This window comes from Taurulus bubalis, assembly GCF_910589615.1.
Source record: "Taurulus bubalis genome assembly, chromosome: 18".
Taxonomy (NCBI): Eukaryota; Metazoa; Chordata; class Actinopteri; order Perciformes; family Cottidae; genus Taurulus; species Taurulus bubalis.
Window position 1 is genome coordinate 5,426,642 of NC_136606.1, and position 22,091 is coordinate 5,448,732.

The 22,091-nt window shown below is 42.5% G+C and overlaps 3 protein-coding genes across 6 annotated transcripts in view; 1 reads left to right on the forward strand and 2 right to left on the reverse strand.

Annotated features, from left to right (window-relative positions):
• Positions 1-157: 157 nt before the first annotated feature.
• Positions 158-4,891, reverse strand: LOC306750894 (protein adenylyltransferase SelO-like; the record flags this gene model as incomplete). Its single annotated transcript, XM_079234373.1, has 19 exons — positions 158-289; positions 516-595; positions 699-742; positions 925-1,001; positions 1,317-1,409; positions 1,529-1,610; positions 1,724-1,768; positions 2,012-2,141; positions 2,227-2,310; positions 2,397-2,469; positions 2,688-2,757; positions 2,860-2,947; positions 3,048-3,115; positions 3,474-3,572; positions 3,853-3,909; positions 4,015-4,079; positions 4,251-4,379; positions 4,462-4,580; positions 4,666-4,891. The coding sequence occupies 19 exons, from the start codon at positions 4,889-4,891 to the stop codon at positions 167-169; spliced, it is 1,752 nt and encodes a 583-aa protein (XP_079090499.1). The 3' UTR covers positions 158-166.
• A 908-nt stretch (positions 4,892-5,799) lies between these two features.
• On the forward strand, positions 5,800-10,656 carry pdss1 (prenyl (decaprenyl) diphosphate synthase, subunit 1). 2 transcript variants are annotated; one of them, XM_079234294.1, is made up of 11 exons: positions 5,800-5,960; positions 6,713-6,780; positions 6,870-7,005; positions 7,370-7,500; positions 7,634-7,775; positions 7,861-7,972; positions 8,679-8,788; positions 8,894-8,974; positions 9,176-9,289; positions 9,403-9,483; positions 9,909-10,656. In XM_079234294.1, the coding sequence occupies exons 1-11, from the start codon at positions 5,802-5,804 to the stop codon at positions 10,047-10,049; spliced, it is 1,275 nt and encodes a 424-aa protein (XP_079090420.1). In that variant the 5' UTR covers positions 5,800-5,801; the 3' UTR covers positions 10,050-10,656. The 2 variants fall into 2 exon arrangements, with proteins under 2 accessions (XP_079090420.1, XP_079090419.1); XM_079234293.1 differs by having other exon boundaries at positions 8,679-8,974.
• Positions 10,657-12,107: 1,451 nt separating this feature from the next.
• Positions 12,108-22,091, reverse strand: part of abi1a (abl-interactor 1a) — a 41,608-nt gene continuing 31,624 nt past the window's right edge. Inside the window, exons 6-11 of one of the 3 annotated variants that reach the window (XM_079234543.1) lie at positions 19,650-19,750; positions 18,630-18,755; positions 15,822-16,118; positions 13,464-13,550; positions 12,541-12,726; positions 12,108-12,452 (exon numbers count right to left, since the gene is read on the reverse strand). In XM_079234543.1, the coding sequence (XP_079090669.1) occupies positions 12,277-12,452; positions 12,541-12,726; positions 13,464-13,550; positions 15,822-16,118; positions 18,630-18,755; positions 19,650-19,750 (973 nt within the window). In that variant the 3' untranslated portion in view covers positions 12,108-12,276. The remainder of the gene's footprint in view (positions 12,453-12,540; positions 12,727-13,463; positions 13,551-15,821; positions 16,119-18,629; positions 18,756-19,649; positions 19,751-22,091) is intronic. The other 2 variants (XM_079234541.1, XM_079234542.1) reach the window with 2 other exon arrangements.

Sequence of the window (22,091 nt, forward strand, 5' to 3'; positions counted from 1 at the left end):
TGTATCAACATAAGGAGGGTAATCTTAGGAAAATAGAACCTTTAACAGCCATGACCTTGACTTTTTTGACACATTTTCATGAAAATGTTTACTAAAATACACCATAAAGGCTCCGTTATGCTGTAATCCTCTTCTCTTGAGTGTCTTTGCTCCATCCAAGAATCTCTCAGGAGGAACAGCTGACCTTTAACCTCTTGGCCCATGAGGGAGGTCTTGCGGCATAGCCCGCCTCCTCTGCAGTCTCTTGTGTAACAAAGGGCGAGGACAGAATATGGTGCAGCAGCGCCACCTAGTGGGGGGAAATAACACACCGGCTAAAAATAAGAGAATAGTGGGGGCACTGCTTTGATTTTAAATAGTACTTAAATTTAAATACAGTATGTCATAATAATGTATAGTAAGTTGTAAAAAATATAATTGAAAAGATTTTAGTATAGTATGTCGTAAAAAGTCATCATATAGTGTTTAGAAAAGTCATAAAGTATGTCCTAAAAAATCAGATGTCATATACACACCTCAGAGAAATCATTTTTCTCAGCTTTACTGATCGCAGACTCCGCCATCCAGTTCCTCAGCACATATCTGGGATTTACATCTGCAAGAAGTTTTTTGCAATCAGACAAACTTGTTCCTGGCAAAAACCTCAAATTACATATTACACGTTCAAACTACAATAACATGTAAATGTAGTGGCTTACTTTTCATCCTCTGCTGACGATCCAAATCACTATCATTTTGTTGTCTGAACAGAGAAAAACTATTTTAAATCTTTGATATAAATATATATAAAAACACCACATCAAAATGAGAGTATAGCGAATGTTTTCAGGCTTAGAAAAAACGACCGCGTGAACATTTCAGAAAAACTTTGGATCCCAAACTAAGTAGAGCAAAGTCTGCATTGCTGTTCATCTTGTTGCTCACCTGATGAGTCGGCGCTGGTACATGTTGAGCCAATCAGAAAAGAGCTCGTGGGACGACAAGTCTTCAAGAGCCCAAAACTAATACAAAACAAAAAGAAAAAGGATGCCTAAAAATCTAACTTGAACATCCTAATAAATCCACTGCTGCTTCATATAACTGCAGTAGCAGCAGTGATCATGTGGTTTACCTGCATACTAATTGCACTAATCCAATATTCAGATAGACGGAAATAAAAATCTGCGACAGTGTAATATACGTAATACGTCGTATTTATCACCATTTACTCATTCTATACGTTACAGTGCAAATACACCCCAGCAATAATCGCGTGGTACAGATATTAAAGATGCCACCAACTTCAAAACACGATCTCAAAGCTGCTTCGGCTCTACCTGAGTGAAGTCCCTGTCGGGAAGCTGCTGGGCTGAAACGCCACTAAGCTGCCTGAAGGTCATGGTGAAGTCCGATCGCGTGTCCTCCATCATCTGACGAGGCAAAGGTGAAGAGAAAACAGCCGGTGAGATAAAATGTATTTAGTAGACTGTGATGGAGAATGTGAATATGTCTATTAAAGTAACCATGCATCTCATTGTCAATGACTTGCCTTCAGCAGGAAGGCAATGAGGTAGTCATCGTCTTCCTGTTCACCCAGAAGCCCCAGTTTAGCTTTAAATAGCTGATGAATCCTGAAACGCAAGCAGGAAAACAGATAGAAAATAATATATAATCACTCTCACTGCTTGGATTTAGAATTAAGAACAATATAAAAGGGAAAATCATCATTTCACATGGACCTCACCTCTTATGGTAAATATCAACATATCCTTTTAAAATATTTTTCGCCCTTAAAAAAGATAAGAAGACAATTTAGTCCGATTACGATTCTGGCAAAGAAATTTTCAAATGTCAAGGTGTGAAGAGCAGAAAGGGAAATGTGATATTTCAGTTTGACAAGGTGCTGACCAACTCATTCAAAGTTCTTAATGTTGAAAAGGTCATCAGTGTTGTTGCACTTTACACTGACGGGAAACAGGTCCCACATTACTTTAAGTTGCCTTAATACAAACAGTAATCGCGGGGCTCTTACTCGCTCTTCTGCTGCTGAGAGAGCACAGGGTCGAGAGCCGCCAGCAGCTTCTCCAGGTTGAACAGTCCCACGTCGGCCTGAGCTCCGATGGCGTATCGGCCCTCATCGTCAGAAGTGTTGGGCACAAAATCTGCGAAAATTGAAACGTGTTTGATATTTGACGAGAAACAGGACGTTCCGTTACTTCAATGAATCGTAGACGTTGTCGTACGCACTGGGGTCGTACGACTCCATGAAGCCAAATGGTCCGTAATCAATGGTGATGGACAGGAGGCTGAAGTTATCCGTGTTGCACACACCTATTGTGGTAAAACACACACATATATATATGCATCAGCAGATGTTGAAACAAACTGTATGATAAAATGATCTATAAAGTTCTCACCGTGTGCAAACCCAACCGACATCCACTGGGCAATCAGATGTGCGGTTTCATTTACAACCGTGGAATAAAACACCTAGAAAGAAATGAAAATACAACCAAATGCAAAGCATCAAACAACAAAGTTCCGTGAAGAAACAAATAGTAGACAGCATGCAGAAGAAACACAGTAACTACAGAGTAATGTAGCGTGAACAGTTTAATTCACGTAATCGATGACAACTTGTTTTTGTTTCTCAGTTTCGACGCCACATTAAGCAAAAACCTTGTATTCAGTGGTCTTATCTTACCCACCAAATATTTGTCTGGGTCATCTGAGTTGATTGAAGGAAAATGTTCGTCAATCACAAAGGTCAACAGCTTTCTGAAATCAGCAGAACATTAACGTTATGTCACAAGCTGCAGTATTCTTAAAGCAACGGGAGGCCAATGAGTGAGAGCGCCTGAGATAATGAAACACAATCACCTCAGGAGATCAATCTCTCCACCTTGAGACAAAATCTCTAAGGAGCCGATCCGGAACCACGACTTGGCTAACCTGAGAACTACAGCTCCTGTGAAAAATGAAAAGAAGCCCGAGTTAAACATAAAACGTAATAAACCATTTAATGTGACGAAAAATAATCGAAATCTCGGTGTAGAATTATTTTGTACCTCTCTCCGTCTTCACGTTGCCGTTGTAGAACTGATCCCTCGTCACCGGCTCGTCGCTTACAATCAAACTGAAACAAAGAAAATTATCACATCAGTCACAGACTCAAAATGTCTGGCATAACTTTATTTGTCAGAACTTGTCTTAATTAAATGTATAAGTAGGCAGTTCATGTTAATACTGAGTTCTTCAACATGCCATGGAAAGTAGAGGAAACAGTGTCGAGGTGAACACTTTGAATAGATGTCGTTTTTATGTCTGCTGCCATTTCAAATGATGTGATGCACCAACGTTGTTAGCTGTGCGGTTTAACTAACGCACACATTACATGAACATTGCTGACTAAACTGCACAAGTTCTATAAACTCTATCAAAAACAAACAGATCCTTTGATACATGAACCCGGTCTGCGGCCAGTCATCCATCACCTGGCGGCCCTGCTGGTTGGAACACCGAGGGAATGCATGGCTTCGCTGCACAGGAACTCCCTCACGGAGGAACGGATCACAGCTCGACCGTCTCCAGACCTGCGTCGGAATGATCAAATTCATATTCAAACGTCAGATTGAAGATAGTTTGGCATCTCGCTACCATTTGGTATCGCCATTGTTGGCAAATGTGAAGAAAAAAAACAACACAAGGGGGGGGAAATGGAATTTGAGGGTGATTGAATGCCAAGCAGATAGAGCTCGACCGCATGAAAGTAGAGTGCAAATGCACCCAAAAGTTAAATCAGGTTAAATCATATAAATACCATCTGGATACGAGATGCATTTCAACTCAAGGTGTGAAGGGAGTCCGACATACCTTGAATAAGGTGTTTTCCCAGAGCCTTTGAGCTGCAGTTCCCACACGTCTCCTGCCCTGTGGCACATTTTTATAACGATTAAAGGTTAGTGTTAACTGTGATGCACCTTGAATTTACAGGACTTTAAATACACGAGGAACCTAATCCAAAAACATTTTCACCTGTTGGTGTATTGACCGAGGGAATGAGCTCGACCATCACCCAGCTGACCGGCCCAGTAGCCAAACTGATGATGAAATATGCTCTTCGTCAGTACATTTCAAAGTCATCAGCTGTGATCAGATCGAGTCTCAGATGTTATTATCTCTCAGAAAATGTACAGAGGCTTCAAGATTTTCTTGACTTTGCTAAACTATGCATGCGAGTACAACAAAACAGAAAACAAGTTCATATTTACCTGATGACCTCCATATCTGTGAGTAAACGGTACTGATCCCGGTGGCAGCTTGCCACCGCTGGCATAATGCAGGAAATCATCCGACTGGGTCACGGCCACATCTATGTCTAAAATCCCCTCGATGACCTCCTATTGAGACAAATTCAGGTGTGATGAATTCTTCACAATTCACTGTGATGCTGTTTATGATGATGATGTCATTGTGCATCACCTTAGAAGCTGCTGCCAGTCTCAACGGGCCTTTCAGTGGTGTCGGAAAGGATTTGGAGAATATGCAGTTCTTCACAGGGCGAGCAAAGTTACCATCAACCACATCGATTGGGAATGCTTCTGCAGAGAGTACAGAAATGGTTGAATTACGACATTATTACGGTGAGTCACTGTTTTTGTATTGAACTGAAAAGACATTCTGTACCTAGTAGCTTTTTGCAGGACACTTTGAACTGGTCCAGGTCCTGCAGAAGGTTTGAAACACTAATGTTCCACCTGGATTTAAAAGTGTTTGAGGACAGCTGGCTGTCTGATGCCGTATTGTCGTGACTATGGCAGTCATGGTCCGTGCAGAACTCCAGAACATGTACAGGTGTGAAACTGGATGCTGCTACCAGAGCTAACACTAAAGCTTTCCAGGGGCTCCACATGTCACAGACACAGCAGCTTCCTCAAAGCTACTGGACTGTAAGCACCGATGCAGTTGTAGCTTTGAAATGGGCAAATTATGATTCCCAGCTGGTAGTCGTGATACACACAGCAATGGGGGAAGAATTACTCTGGTGCTGGAAAATTAATAATGTCAGTGTAAAATACTCATTATATATCAGTAAAAGTATGTTAAATTTACTTTGAGCATCACTATTTACTATACATCCTCATATTTCATGGACCACTTTATTTGTATAGTATAATCTGAAATTACAAGGTAACAAGTACATTAAAGCATTTCACTCTGAAATGTAACGTTATTGGAGTAGTAGTGTGAGGTGTTAATACTCACGCACTAATTACTTTCCTCTTTAAGTGAATTATAATTGAGCTAGCTAGCTTCAATGAGAAGATCCGAAACTCAGCAAACGTTTATCAGTTTTAAAGTAATAACTAAAAAGAAACAACGACTAAGACATACTCTTGAATTTGTTTTTTAACAGGAGTGTGTGAACAAAAAGGCATGTTTATTCGGCATTTACACTTTACCCAGATGATATACTAATAAACAGTTTGAAACCCCCAGTAAAGTTAGTGAGCTACAGCTAGCTAGCTGTTAGCAACCCAGCTACTAACGTTAGCCCCAAATAGTAGCTAGCTAGCTAAGCTACACTTTGCCGTGCTATTTTTAAGAAGACGTATTTTATATCTTCAGTTCAAAGAAAAAAAAACTAGTTTACATCTTCGGCTCCATTTCTAAAAATAAAAAATATAACTTCATAAACGTTTAGGTCAACTCCTATATATATGGGTAGCGGTAATTCCATGTCCGGGTACGACGTCACAGGTCACGTATTTCCGGTTCCGCTCAAATATATCACCCGTCTGACGCCCGAATGCTCGGGGAACATGGCGTGCCCGTGGCTCAGGCAGTGCCGGAGGTGGAGTGCGAACTGTACGAGCACGAGTCTGTTAGAAACCGTGAGGCACTTTAACGGCCGGTCCGTGCCGCCATTCTCCGCGTCCTCTGTCGGGCGGACGTCGTGGAGCCCAGCGCCGGGGAGCGAGGTGAGTCGGCGGGTTCCGGGGCTGAGCGCGCCGCCGAGCCCAGGAAGGTCACCGCGGAGCTGTCAGTTAGAACATGAATGTGGTCGTTAGTCGTTGGCCAACCACCGGGTGTGTTGACGTTACTCCGCAGTTCTGGGACTTTTCTGCAATGTTGGGCCTTTTTTAAAATTGTTATTTCGCAAGAGAGTCTCGTGTTTTGTAAGTGTCGTAAATGAGTGTGGACTTGTTAACTTCTGGATTTGTTGTTGGAATGTTAAGAACTTCTTAGGCTCACATAAAGGTCAAGACCTGCTTCTAATAGTGCAGAGAAATGAATCTACTACCGGCTTTTACTCTGATGGTTGTCTACTTTAAGTCTAGCTAATGTTACCCTCCATTTAGATGTTTTATTACATATTGTTAGTGTGTTCAGCTTGTTGTCCTTGTTTTAAGCTCTATGTTCTGTCCTCATCATTGAGAGCTATGTGCAAGAAGTACATTGAGACATGTGTCCACATACTTGGCCAACAAAGCTTATTCTGATTTCCAACAAAAACAGTGACTTGTACAAATGCTAAAATAACCCCAAAAGTACAACATTTTCACCCTGAAATAAGAGCAGATTTCAGATTGTATTTTGCACCTTGCCATTTTGCAGCAAACCGTTTCTAACTCGTTTTTAGTTTGTTCTCCAATGTTTGGAGTCAACTGTTTACTCTTTCGGCCTTTTAAAGTCTAAAATCCTTTGGTAACGTGTCCTTTTGTTGTTTCAGAGGCAGCTATCGGCACCACCTTCACAGATGCACCCAAAAACTTTTAACTCTACCACATACCTACCCCGGTGAGTTGTCGTAACCAAACCATTTCCAGCATTTTTGCACATTATTGTAATGTGTGTATTTGATAGTTGCTGTTTATCTTTTTCTCCAGACACAATTCACGGCTGCTGACTCCGACACTACAGTCTTGTCGTTTCAGACAGAATTTACACACTGATGTGAAGTTAAAGGACCCCTTCACATTGGCACAGAAAGATTTAACAAATTTATATGATGACATCAGAAAGGTACCTTTTTCAATACAGCCTGTGCTTTCTATGCATTGTTTGCCCTAGATTAGATTATATATATTATTATAGATTACAGCTGCAAACAGGGTAAAGTGCACACACACAAGACATATAAAACAATATAAAAAGCTCAGTAGTGAGCAGGAGCTGCTGTAAAAAGGCAGCCACTCATGCAGCACCGGAAGTAGAATAGCATGTGAAATGATGGAAATGTTCAGCCGACATTATGCCTTTTTAAAACCAGACTAAGTTTAATAACAGACAACAAGTGAGCCTTCCATGTGTTGTCATCTCCAAAAGATATTGCTTTATACAATAACAGAAGATTGAAATAAAATGCATGACTTTTATTACCTCACAGGAGCTATTTGTATCCAAAGAAGAGCTGAAGTCGCTATGCGACTACTACTTCGATGGAAAGGGAAAAGCCATCCGACCGATGATTGTGGTCCTAATGGCTCGGGCCCTGAACGCTCACAGCAACAGATCCGGGTAAGCTTGGATCACTCGCACACATTTCAACAAATATCTAATGTTTTTACTGATGCACCGCACCCTGTCATAAAGCACAATTCAGGTGTTTATTTCATCTCACTTCCTGCTGTCTGTCTGTGTCCTTCTGTAGAGATCTGCTCCCAGGGCAGAGGACCATAGCTATGATCGCAGAAATGATCCACACTGCCAGCTTGGTGCACGACGACGTAATAGACGGATCGGATCAACGACGGGGAAAGAGAACCATCAATGGGTTGTGGGGGGAAAAAAAGGTAAAGGAAGTTAAATATACTCAAACTTTTCCGTTTCGCTTCACTCATTATTTAAGGATGTAAATATGTTTATTTTTCCCCCCAGGCCATCTTGGCTGGAGATTTCATCCTGTCAACGGCCTCCATGGCCATGGCTCGTATTGGTGACAACACCGTTGTGAAAGTGATGTCCCAGGTGATGGAGGATCTGGTGCGAGGTACAGCACTCTCATTGTTCATATTACCCCAGTCAGTAAGGGTCTTTATTAAAGCTGTACTCTGCAGTTTCTTTTTAAGCACGTTGGAAGCTGTTTAAAATCGTATGAACTTCAAACTGTCTGAACCACAAGTTCCTAATGTACAAAAGTGAAGCCAAAAACATCCCGAATATGGGAGATGCAGAGTAGTGATCAGTCGGCTCTATAAATACGTGTATGATCACATTGACGCACGTTCTACGACGCAGATGTCATCTCTGAAACACTGACACTGATTATATGAACACATCCGACGGTCTGACAGTGCTGGCTAATCTTCCTGTATGAACCACAGCGCTGGTCTGTATATAAAGATCTTCCATGCAGTATATGTTTGAAACCGACATGGACTCTTAATGTTCCTACTCTGTATGCAAAGCAGCTGTCAATCATGATGTCACAACTCCTTTTTATAGCATCAGGTAACTAATTATAACCAGACTTGTCAGAAAAACGAGCACAAGAACACAGAGGGAGCTAAAATGACAGAAACCATCTGTGGGAGATATACATTACATGTACATTACAGGGCTTAACTTCTATACTGCATCCAGCCACCAGAGGGCGATCTAGATGATTTGGCTTCACTTTTGGGGAGCCGGTAAGAATCCAGTCTGCCAATACTTTCATTTAAAAGAAACAACCGTTCCTCAACCTGTGCTTCCAGGTGAATTCATGCAGCTGGGCTCCAAGGAGAACGAGAACGAGAGATTCAAACACTACCTCGAGAAAACCTTCAAGAAGACGGCGAGTCTCATTGCAAACAGTTGTAAAGCAGTATGTACGTTCTGTTTCACACAAATATCACGGCGCTGCAGAAGAGACTCGGTTTCTACACTTAAAATGTTTTTGTTTGTTGATTGTCTTTCTGTATTGTTAAAGGTATGCGTTCAGGTTACTTCTGATCCTGAAATTCATGAAATAGCCTACAAGTATGGGGAGAATGTTGGCATTGCATTTCAGGTACGTTCTGTAGTTTCTGCTTTAATCTTTTTATTTTTTACTCCTTACAAGCTAACGCATGATAGCCACCTGTAGTTTACTTGATGAGTGAGACTCAAAACTTCATAAAACATAAGAAACCAGAACATCTGTTGAAATTAAAAATGTACGTCTTTTGTGTATAAAATGATTCCATGGGTTATGTTTTCCTCTGACTTGCAGCTGGTGGACGATGTCTTGGACTTCACAGCCGGAGCCAGTCACCTGGGGAAGCCCTCGGCTGCCGATCTCAAACTGGGCTTGGCCACCGGGCCGGTCCTGTTTGCGTGTCAACAGGTGAGAGAGTTGATGTGTCGTGGAAACTGTACATTTAAATTACTGGAACACACAGACGCCACGTGTCACTGCATACCGTCAGTTTACGCCAATTTTTTTTCCTGCCTGTTCAGTATCCTGAGCTCCATGCAATGATCATGAGACGCTTCAGCTCTAAAGGAGACATCGACCGAGCCTGGCAGTACGTCCTTCAGGTGCGACCAACAATACACTGAAAATATAATTTCAATGTCTAGGTTAGATGAAATGTCTCAAATGCTTCCAGATGAGTTTATACCTAAAATAGACTTTACAAAATAAATCTGCTTCCTGTATGACACTTGTAAATTAGGGTGGATGAATATAAAAAAATAAGGTTTGATTCATATAAAGTCAACATTGTGGGACCAAAACCTTACAAAAGCTATTAGTTGGTAATGGAGGAAGGAGCTTTGTAATTTGCAGTTATCTTTTCGTGAGGTTGTTGATGCCAGACGGATTATTGCATGTTTTAACAGTACAACTCTATTCACAAAACGCTCCTTGAATGCAATCGGCGGCATGTTTAGCTGTGAAGATGAAGATTAAAACAATATAACGTCAACCCCTCCTCCTCCTCCTCCTCCTCCTTTTCTTCTAGAGTGACGGCGTGCAGCAGACCAAATACCTGGCCCAGCGCTACTGCGACGAAGCCATCCGGCAGATCAGTATGCTGAGGCCGTCGGCCGAGAGGGACGCCCTCATCCGGCTCACGGAGATGGTGCTCACCAGAGACAAGTGAGCCTCCTCTGCCAGGCTGCACTTCAGGCAGCTACCTGTAGGGGGAAAAAAAAGCAACTCACCTTGAACTCTTCCGTTAGCGCTGACCGGAGTCGGCTGAAAACGTTGCTTTTAAAAACCATGAGTTTGGTTCGGAAGGACCCCTGGTGCTGGTTTGCTACACACAATATATATATATATATATATAAATATAAATACACCTGGTTTTTAGTGCAAATCTGTTTATTCAGATTTCCTGACTGATAACTTGGAAAAAGGAAATATTATGAACTTTAAATGAATGGATATTACTGAAAACTACAATCCAACTCACGTCATTCAGTACTGTGATCGTCTCATGCTTGAATTTAGTTTGTTATACGCTGGTAAAAATTGTGTAATTTCAAACGCAACGGATGGTAAACGTCGTCATCGGTGCGTTGATTTTGGATCGATGTCGATTTGTTTTTTTCTTCAAGATCCGTCCGCACCTCAGAGGCCAAACAGTCATGTGTCTTTTTCTGACTTGTGAAATGTTCTCCGGTTACTTATTTATTGCAAAGTGTCCGTTAAACTAACAAGGCCTTACACATCTTCAAGGACTGATCAATAAACTTACAATTATGCTTTTGTTTATTTACGCCGTCTCCCCCTTTTTTTGATTCCCTCCAAGTGACCACACCGTGCATGTTGTACATAGAATTGTTTATTATAAAAGACTGTACATTACTTTTTCAATCAACATATTATATGTACAAATGAAGGGCAGACAGAGACAGATTTCAATAATTCTACCCATGAAATTGAGCCGGAACATTGTTGGTTCTTTTTAATTGGAAATTTCTAAAGCAAGCGGGCAAAATATCAAGGCATAAGCTGCAGTATCCTGAAATGGTAAAAAAAAAGAAGGAATTGTCATGTTAGATGGTACGGTCGAGGGCCGACTACGATGTTGTCGAGATGAATGATGACCTGAGTGACAGCTGATTTTAAAATATGTACACCTGTGCAGCCCGGAGGGTTTCGTGTTCAGAGCAGGTCGTCGTTGCTTCATGAAGGCTGCCGAGGTATTGGAGTTGTTTGTTGGTCTACGGTACATATGACTCGTCACATGGCACATATGACTCGTCACATATGACTCGTCACATGGCCCATATGACTCGTCACATATGACTCGTCACATGGCAGTGTGTCAGGCACGACAACTCCAGCTCTAAACATCACTTTGCTGTCAATCGGGAGCACGGCTCGTTATTACCAGTCCCCTATGGATCCCACAGATTGGATGTGGATTAGTAGAAAATAACAGTGATGTGACGTAATCGTTAAAAATGGAATGTGTTCTCTTGCGTCAAACGGATCCAAATGTATGAAAACGTAAACTCCCATTTTGATTTTTAAATGCTAAGAATTGGCATTCGGGAAGCTTGAGATTTACTTCAGTCTTTAAAAAGTTCAGTGATTTCAACAGTAATAAGAAATTAAAAAGGTGAATACATTTACAACGTAATGGAAGCATAATGGCAATAAACTTAAGATTACATTATATCTTTTAAAATGTTACATGCTTTTAGCGCCAAGACTGATTTTCAGGAGTAATTGTCTTTTGATAATACCATATACAGTATTTTAATTTGTAAATAATTTCACGAATGAGCTTTTGTGGGGTCGATGAGGGCGCCACTTAATTAGAACTATCATATAAATCGACATTCACTGAATTCACATTACAGAAACCCGAGCGGCTGCGGCTCACGTCATATATACAACGGACAGTAGAAACACGTCGACCGAAGGTGTTCGCGTGACGTCGACGTTTTGTTCGCTCCATCAAACCTAATGTTCACAAAAAAAAAAAAAACACAAAATAAAAATCGCTAATCATTTTCGTGCAGGCCACGATGACGTCGTACATCCTTCAGCTGTGTGACCATCGTCTTTAGAGTTCAACCGGCGGGAGCGTGCAGTCCAATTCTTTAGAAACTTTTTTTTTTTTTTTTTTACATATTCCATAAATGTCCCCCCCCCCCCCCAACCCGCCCGCATAACACCAAAAATAAACTAAATAGATATTACTTTTCATTTTATTTGCAATCGGTAAGGGAAAGAACATTCTGTCATAAAAAAAAGAGGGGAGGGGATCATACAGTTGCGTCTATGCATCTCTCAGGAGTCAAGAATGGCGGCGGTCAGTCTCTCAGTGGATTATGATATGACTGAATAAATAGACTTTACTGTTTGCTACCCCCTCAGTCGGCGTAGTGCATGATGGACTCCACGTAGTTGCCGGGGAACAGCCCGGTGACGCCGCCGGACACGCCCTCGTACCAGCCGTCGTCGTTCTTCTTGATGACGTAGATGATGGACCCCTCCATGAAACTCAACTCGTCGTCCTTGTCCCTGCTGTAGTCGTAGATGGCCACCACTGAAAACACCGGCAGGGGAGACGTTTGTTCAGATAAAGCGAGAGTGACCCAGAATGTTAAGGGGCTCTTAAGTGGTTGCGCGCAAACCTTTCTCCACGTAGCTCTTGGGCGCCCACTGGGGGTCTCCGTCGGCGTAGGGGTCGCTGTACTGCACCACGGACGCGTCCTCCTCCTCGTAGTCCACCGGCGGAGGAGGCGGGGGCGGAGGGGAGTCGTCGAACATGGGAATGTCGTCCGGGGGCGGAGGAGGAGGCGGAGTGGGAGTATCTGCAACTGTTGGAGAGAAAGGGATTTTATTTTGTTGTTTTGTTGTTGTTAAAAAAAGATCAAGGAGCACCGGGTCAACATGCGTCCGGTGCTGGAGAGGGCGGCGGCTGAATCATGCAGAATTAGTGATTTATGAAAGGGGAAAAGTATTTCAATATTAGAGTAATGTAGATAGATTCTCAACACTGTAATTCATTTGTTAACAAATATCCACCGCAGTAAATCTCAAGTTGCGGATTCTTCCTGAACCGGATATTTGAATGTAATGCGGCTCTTTGTCCAGCAAGGGGCAGCAAAGAGTCCAATCTCACCCGGTTGTATTTTGCAGAGACCTTAGACTCCTTTCCTCTCCTGCACATTATCATTCACCTCAGCTCAACCCTGCAGCGCTGCGTTCAGCATATAAATACCACGCTTCAGTCGGTGATAAAACACCCTGCGTGAGACCAAATCACTAAAAACAGTAGGTGGCTGCTTCAACCAGCTCAGTTGGTGGCTTCTACTTTATTGCTACTGTAGTGATGTAGTTTAATAGCTGAGGAGATAAATCTGCCTCCAAACAGCAGGGAACGAAGTTACATTCGGCATGACAGCACTCTAACGAGACACATTCTTGGATGGTTCATTGCTGCAAAAGGACAAGACAGGGAAGATTGAACAAGCACAATGCATGCTGGGTGTTCTAGAAATGGGAGTAGTTGGCACAGATGAGGAGGAAAGTATGTCTTGGCCTCTTCACTTACTGCTCTCCTGCATCCTGGCCACAAAGCCAGTCAGAGGTATCTGTGGAGTCAGCTGGGGCATGGGGGGAGGAGGAGGAGCGACAGACACTGAAAGCACAGCGGAGAGAAAAGAGAGAGAGAGAGAGAGAGAGGCAGAGAGAGAGAGAGAGCCCATCAGTGACCGAGAATGTACAGAAGATAGTGAAAAGTACCTCAACCCCAAGAAAAACACACACTGCAAGAACTGTGAGCGTGTACACGTCCAACAGGACAGAGTGATGAGCAGCAGAGTGAGAGCTTGTGTCGGATTAATTAACCTGTCGACTCAAAGACTCAAATTAGATTTTTAAAGAATATATATATTATTTTAAAAGATAATTTATTGAGTCAACAGATTAATTAAATCAACTGCTTGTAGCTGCATGTTGCTGGAAAGGTTCGGTGACGTCTGTGATGGGTCTCGTGGTATCTGGGGGGTCTCCGGGGTTTGAGGATGAAAACGAGGATTAGGTTTGATTTGTCGGTTTGACACGAACGGCTCGGGAACTAAAAGAAGTGAGAGCAGCCGGCGGCCAGAGGGAGGCGCTGTTTGCACTGGAGGTCCATCCACCTCAACCCAAATCCCTGCAAACCCACTGAACTCCCTCCAGATCTGTTCAGAGTACTCTGAATCCAAAAATCGCATTATGATGTCAAAATACTATTTTAAATTAAACTAAGTTGTACAGCAGTTACACATCATATCCTACAGACTTAAAAAAACAAACATATTTTCTTTGGTACAGATCTCAAAATCCCCACCATAATCATTTTTTTTATATATTTTGCAATAAAAATGTGAATATTTATGGTAAAAAATACAATTTTCCTATGACCTTTTGCACAATTGTTCAGCTCGACTTTAAATTCTTAGTTAACATTTGAAAATGATGATATCGATCCAAAGTTGGTGACACATCGAGCTCTGTGCTTCTGTGTAATGCACATCAAAGGCTGGAGGTGAGACACCAGAGGTCCAGAGGTGAGACACCAGAGGTCCAGAGGTGAGACACCAGAGATCCAGAGGTGAGACACCTGAGGTCCAGAGGTGAGACACCAGAGGTGAGACACCAGAGGTCCAGAGGTGAGACACCAGAGGTCCAGAGGTGAGACACCAGAGCGACCTTCACACCCGGCAAGAGAAGCGTGCCGCCGCCTGCTTTGAACGAACGTCCACATCTGGAGTCTGGCTGGTGTTGAGATCTGATCTCAGCCAGGTGTGAATGCAGAACATACAGTGTGACCACATTCTTACGGGGGGGGGGGGAGACAATCCTCCCGGCGGGTTTAAAGATCCCTTAACTGCACTTCTAATTAACAACAGTTGTAAATGCACAGGCCCAGATAGAGGCAATGCATCCAGACACTGATCACGTCATCACCATGCCAAGGGTCAGGTTTTAGACAGTCGAAACCCACATAATAAAACGGAGAAATTCTCATTTTACAGGTTTAACTTCTGTTCATTATTTAGCGCGAGGCTGAATACTGGGACTTTGTATTGCGAGCAGACGTCGATTGTCTCGTTTTGTATCTGCTGTAAAAATCCAAGGACGAGGCATTCTTCATGAATATTAAAGACATCCCAGTTAGATAAGAGGCCGTGACCTAAGATCAGACTTAGAGAAGGACTTCGCCCACAAAATAACAAGCATCCTCGCTAAAAAATGACGTCGGATGAGCAGCGAGATGGTTTAGTGTTTTAAATACTATTAATTATACCGCACGAGTTGTGCAAGTTCTTAAATTAATGTTTTGATATAGTTGTGTTGTCAAACGCAGTTCCCACTTACCTTAATTCATCAAAAACCTTATTTTTTTATTTAATTCTCCGTTTGCCGTGCAGGCATTTCTTCAAGGATTCAAGGTAACGCCAGCTGATTTATAGATATACAAAAGATCATTTTGGAGGTTAAGTACTTAAAGAGCCAAAAGCACGAAATATATTTTTTGACATATACTGACGTATAATTGTTGTATTTTCTGCTTTTAGAATACAGACTAGGTATTTTGCCTAGAACAAATAGAGAAGTAAGGTTCATTTATTCACTTGATAGTTTATTGTTAAGTGGCTTACAGCTCATGTGTAGAGCGTGTAACCCAGAAAAAAGGAACGCTTTAAATCAGGCGAGGCGGGGTGTTGTTTTGGACGTTAAAAAGTCAATAAATCTGGTCAATCTTGACCTTCAGACAGCTGTGACTCGCTTGCAAAGATGAAATATTGGTCCGCGACTTGAAAAGGTTAGCTCACTTTTAAATCGAGACTGTGCCTGATTTGAAAGAATGTGATGTTTTTATGACCTATAAAGCAGGCTGGGACTGGAGACAGAAGGGCCTTACTTGAGTTCTGGCCGTAGCCAGGAGTGCCTCCATTAATATGAGGCTGCTGCTGCTGCTGCTGCTGCTGCTGCTGCTGCTGCTGGAGCTGCTGCTGCTGGAGCTGGAGCTGCTGCTGCTGGAGCTGCTGCTGCTGCTGCAAGGAGAACTGGGAAGTGACCGACGGCGCCCGGCGGTAGGTGCCCGTGGCCGAGACCATAGACACGGAGGAGTTGGAGGGGTTGTGCCGCGAAATCTGCCGCGAGATGGTTCCAAACTGGGACATTGGAGCGGGGCCCAGACCAGGACCAGGGGCCACCACTGGAGAAGGAGGAGATGAGAGGGGGGGGGAGAAGAAGAAGAAAAAAAGCACCCAAAACATGAATCATCACGATTGTAAAAGATAACGTGAGCTTTTAAATGCTGATTAGAGCCCCACACCTTGTGAAAAGACAATTTAGTGAACAATTTGAGGAAGCAGGTGTGCAAGGGAAGCAACACAGATTGTTAATTGATAATACAGTCGCACAGAGATGGTAAAAGGGAAACGCAGAAGTCGAAAGAGGTCAACCGAATAAATCCTGCATCTCGAACACACGGGAATCATGACATCGGGTGTCCCAGAATAACCAAATAATCCATAACGACAGCGGCGTCATTACAACATGATACTTTAAGATTATAGATGCAGAGTGCAAATGTGTGTGAGAAAACAGAAGAGGAAGAGATTTCTTTTTGGCTCCGATCGAGTATTTCCTGTTCACATTTCTAGATAATGCGGCGTCTCTCGGGAGAGAACGAGAAGGGTGGAACCGGAGGAAGTGAAGATTCAGAGGAACGCCGGAGCAAACAAACTCCACATATTGTCCCCGGCAGAAGTAATTATAGCCGAGAGCGTGCATTGATGTTGTGAGGGTGAAGAGTGCAGGTTGTCAAGTGATCAGTCGATCAGACACGCATCCAGGAGTAGAGACGGCTTCCAGAGCTCCGACAGCAAATCAAAACCAGTATCACTCAGTTATTCAGGCACCGGGAAGTAAAGCCACATTAGGCAATATTGAATGCTTGAATTACCCAGAAGGCATAGTTTGTGACATCAGCTGTGAGTCTGGCAGTCACAGAATTGAGTCACTGTTTTGTATTTTAGTCTCCTTTTTTTGCATCAATTACTTCTTAAAGATGCACGTTGGGAGATAGGTAGTCTCTCAATGGCTCTCAACATGGCGGCAGCTTAGCAAATACTAGCTCATTTCAATGTAGCGATTAGCTAAACCCAGGTGCACCATTAACAGACACTGGGTTGTAAATGTAAATGTTTGTTTAGGTCTGCATACATATCTAAACATGTTTAAATGTTGAGTTAGTAGTAGGTCTATTGATCTAGAATGAAGCGGAAACATGCAAGCTAGTTCAATGTTGTTGACATGAAGTTTGTTGTCTATTTAAAATAAAATGTAATTAAAGATCTCCCTCGTATGTCGGCCATATTCCATCACTTATGTCACTCCTAAATCTAAACGGGTCACATATTAGCGATATATATATATATAGATATATATATCTATATATATCTATCTATCTATCTATCTATCTATCTATATAGATATATCTATCTATCTATCTATCTATATATATATATATCTATCTATATAGATATATCTATCTATCTATCTATCTATATATCTATATCTATATCTCTATATCTATATATATATATATATATATATATATATATATATATATATATATATATATATATATATATGTAGGAGCTCATTAGTGTGGTGCAACCTGTTTTAAATAAGTGATGCATAGTTATTCACTTAGTAAACACTTGAGTTATAACTCAAGGCTAAGTTTGATTCTAACAGCTTGTGCAACCGGCTCCAGATCGAGACAAATCTAAAAATGTGAAGATGGTTCTTCTGTCAGTCCCAGAAATGATTTAAGCTAGAATAAAAGACATTTTGCCTGAGGCAGCTTTAACCACGATCACTTTTCTTGTAAAAAATAACTCAAATTAAACAGTGACATACCTGTGCAGAAAGAAGTCTCAAAGTCCTTCAGGGGCATCTACTTCACATCTCTCACTGGAAACATTTTCCCACATTCACATTCAGTGCCTCAGTTTTAAATTTATGTTGTTAAAATTATCGTCTCGTCTGTCAACGACGATAACCTTGCTAGATATACAGCAGATTGAGGTCAAATTTGTGGAGATTCTGAAGGCAGTTATTAACTTTTGCCGGGCCGGAGGTGATATGAGACTTCTTTATGAGCCAATTAAAGCAGATAAGTGAAGAGTAAGGAAACACCACCACCACTGAGGATTAAAACAATATATAAATCACTTTCGCATAGAAGGCAACCTGTTTCCAAAAAGAAGCCCATAAAGTCTGTTCACACTGCAAGCAAGACTATCAGCAGGTCATTTCCTATTAACCGCCATCAGTGGTCAAGAGCCAATCACATTTCCATCCTTCCTCATCTCCTAAATATGAATATTTCATCTACGGAGCTAAAATACAAACCGTATGCGTTTCACAGCTTTAAATTCCGGCACTGCGGAAATAAAACAGTTTGTAGAACAGCTGCATCCATTATTGAAGTTTAAATTAAAACAATATAAAGCCAAAGCAGCCGGATGCTTTTTTGCACAGCACAGAAATAACCCGCTTGCTTGCAGTGTGTACAAACAGTCGAGACGCCCGTCCACAAGCGCAACACCCGGATTTGTGCGTCTCCACCGTGAGCGGATCACCGGAGCCGTGCTGATTATCCACCGGTGCCGAAGCGGCGACCGGCGTGGCCTTGGAGGTCGAGGTGTCTCACCTATAGGTGGTGGTGGAGGAGGAGGAGGAGGTGGTGGTGGTGGTGGGGGGCCGAGCCCGGCCATAGGAGGAGGAGGAGGGGGTGGGGGAGGTGGAGGAGCTCCCGGAGGAGCAGACATGGGCGGGACTGAAAGGAGGTTTTGTTTTGTTTACATTAGTAACCATTTAAAGCTCTCCTGCACCTCGCCGCCGGTACATGACATCACTTCTACTTCACTCGGGGAAACCACTTCTTTCGTTAGATTAGCTCTCGGCACGGGAGGTACAAAAAGATGCTACATAAACCTGAAATAATCTTCTTGTTCAGCTCAAATTTTTTTTGTGAAAGTTAAAACGCAGCAGCGTCCGAGGCGTGTGCACGGGGCCACGTGCACACGCCTCACCGCTCCACTGTAAAGCAGCAGGCCTGAAGCGGCGTGGCCTATTTACACGGTGGAAGAGAGAATCAGCTGTGCTGAGGACACAATGGACATGCATAATCCCTGTCTGGTAAACATGGGCTTTGTGTGCAGCGTGGCCTGACTATCTGCACACGCATGTCACATTCACACCGAGTGACGCCCATTATTGGAGTATTCATGGGTAATATATTTAAATTGTGTTGCATTAAATTAGATTTTAAGCAAATATTTTGAACAAATACTTTAAAATGTCGTGGCATGTGGTGTTATGTAGCAGCTGCTCTGTCTCCCGTCTACTTCAACAAAGTAAACTCTCTCACAGGTACGAGCATCGCTTTCTCATCACCGCCTGTCAATGTTTGAAGAGCGTTAACTGGTTTCACCCCGGTCAAACACGGCAGGCGTCCAAGTGTGAAAACAGATTTTTTTTTTTGTGGAATATAAATAGTTATTTGTTCTTTTTATATACACTCAAGACAGATTTTGGAGCATGGAACGGAGTAACAAAGCTCTTCGGTGGGTTAGCGGTGCTGTAAATCATGGTGGGGCAGGTTTAAAACATAATAACAACAATGGCTGAAGATAGTTGAGTACAATCCTGTGCAGCTAGCAAAGCTCACCTGGTCCAGGGTTGGGGATGGAGGGCGTAGGCACGGCGATGGGAATGCCAATACCGCTGCTGCCGCTGTTCTCCCTGCTGCTGCTACCCCCGCTGCTTCCACTGAGGGAGAGAGAAAGAGAGAGAGAGGACGTTGTTTTACTCAGGGCGAGCTGCTCAGACTTCACAGCAGGTAACACTGGACTCTGCTGCATCTGTGCTCATGTTTAATGTAGAATTATCTGACTGTAAAACTTCCTATCAGCGCGCTCTGCTCTCATCCTGATTGTTGTCTTTTGGCTTCTGAGAACTGAGCTGCAGGATTTCTGGTCAGAATCAGAGCAACAGAAGAAAATTAAATATAGTAGATGATGAGATTTTGTTCTTCTTCATGTAGACCACTTAAATAGCTCACTTCCGATCCTCCGATTGCCCCCAAAACACTCATCTGTGCTGCGTATACCGTGTCCTGAAAGCATCAAAGACTTCAGCTTCATGTAATGAAGTGAAGCCACAGATGCAGATGTTGCTAACAGATGTAGCCAGTCAGTATTATCAGTGCCGATACAATAAAATGTGTTAAGGGTAGATATGTGTTTCACATATTTATCGTCGAAACATAAGGTGTTCATATTTGTGAATTCATCATATTTGTACTGCCGTTTGTTTCATAGGTGATAAACCACTTATGCCTGACCGTAAATGTATCACTGGTTATTAAATTAAAAAGCATTTCCACATGACAAACGTTTAAAATGTGACAAATTCCTGTGACTATTTATAATAATAAGTAATAAATCTGCCCGTGTGGTTACTTTCACATCATTGCTAATTGAATATCTTTAGGCTTTGGGTTCTTGCTTCGACAAAAACAAACCAAAAAGTAAAATAAAAAAAAGGTAGGAATGTATTTAATCTTTAAAAAACAAGGGAAATAATTGTGAGTTGAAGCCATACTACTTTTCATTATCACATGAGACATAGGTACCCATATTTTGGTATAAAATTTTTTTCTGATCTAAAAAGCTGCATTACAGTAGAGACAGTTTTAGTTAAGTAGCAACCAATAACCTTAAACTTGGGTCATCGTATCCACTAAAGTAATAAGTGTTTACTAAATAAATGGGACGTACAGGACATTGGGAAGCGCGCGTCAGCTCTTTAGCGGCCCGTATAAGCGCCGTTCACCCTGCGTTTGACCCGGGGCTCGCACATCAATGCCCCGGCAGACTAAACCCCCTCTCCTTTCCTCTCCCAGCCTGTCCTTGATCCTCCTTTCAGCCGCAGCCCCATCGACCCCCACCTCGCCCTCTTCCAGCTCTTTCATCCCCCCAAACCGATCCTTCTCTCTACCTCTCACCCCTAACCGTCCATCGGCCTCTTCCTCTCATCTGCTGTGAAGTGATTCCCCTCACCCCCGTCTCCTCTGATTCCTTCCATCCCTCTGAACCCGCTCCCCGACATCCCTTTATCTCCTCTTCCCATCATCCCCCTCTCCTCCTCTCTGATCCATGTCAGTGGCGCCCCGGGGCTCTAGGGCACAAACAGCAGGGGTTACCCCCCCCTGAAGGATGTTGGTGGCGGTGGGAGCTCAGTGTCTTTGGGCATAAAGAATAGACAATGTCACGTCGTACTTCACTCCCTCCTCTGCATGTTTTGGATTTATCCTTTCTAATCCCCCTATAACTTTGCAGTTCCTTCCCTCATCCAGTTATCTCTTCCCCGGCTTTTGCTTTGTTTCAGTGTGAAACAAAAAGCACTCCGATCCATCTCTCCACCTTCCTGCCTGCACGCCCAATTCATTCAGCCTCCACTCCAAAGTGTGTTTATAAATCGTCCGTCTGTAACGCACAGCGAGGCTTTCAAGAGTTCCAGCTCACTCGCTCACAGCTGACAAAAAAAATAATCCCTGGAGCCAATGGAGAGAAAAAACAGCAGCACTTTTCACCATGTAGGGAACAAAAAGGAAAAACTAAATAGTGAGGCGTCGTGGTGACAGGATGACTTGACACAGGTGGGAAAATCGACTTATATATTGTATAATATATTAGTAATCTATCGATATCATAACATGAGGCCAGATTCATCCAAAGTGTTCTCTCTTTGTGGTTCTAATGCATTACAGTTAAGTGATATACATCCTACCAGATGGTTCTAGATGTTACATCATTTGCCTTTACCCACATTGCAGCTGATTATTTATTCAAATATATATATATATATATATATATATATATTGTTTTAAATGAACAAACAAGGAAGTGGAAGAGTAGATAGTAGTAGGAAGAACAGCTGGCACAATACAAAACAAATTTAACATTGTTTTATTGTATTTTGATGGAAGATAATAACATCAGGAACACACAGGTATTGGATTTAGGCCTCAGTCGACGACGGCAGAGACCGATGAGCTGAATGAGCACGGTCTACTTAAGCCTGTATAATCAAATAGTGATGCCACAGC

Coding starts and splice junctions, on each gene's coding strand:
- pdss1 (XM_079234293.1), top strand. CDS start 5,802: ATGGCGTGCCCGTGGCTCAGGCAGTGCCGGAGGTGGAGTGCGAACTGT. Junction 6,781..6,869: donor TCTACCACATACCTACCCCG/GTGAGTTGTCGT, acceptor CTTTTTCTCCAG/ACACAATTCACGGCTGCTGA. Junction 7,501..7,633: donor GCTCACAGCAACAGATCCGG/GTAAGCTTGGAT, acceptor GTCCTTCTGTAG/AGATCTGCTCCCAGGGCAGA.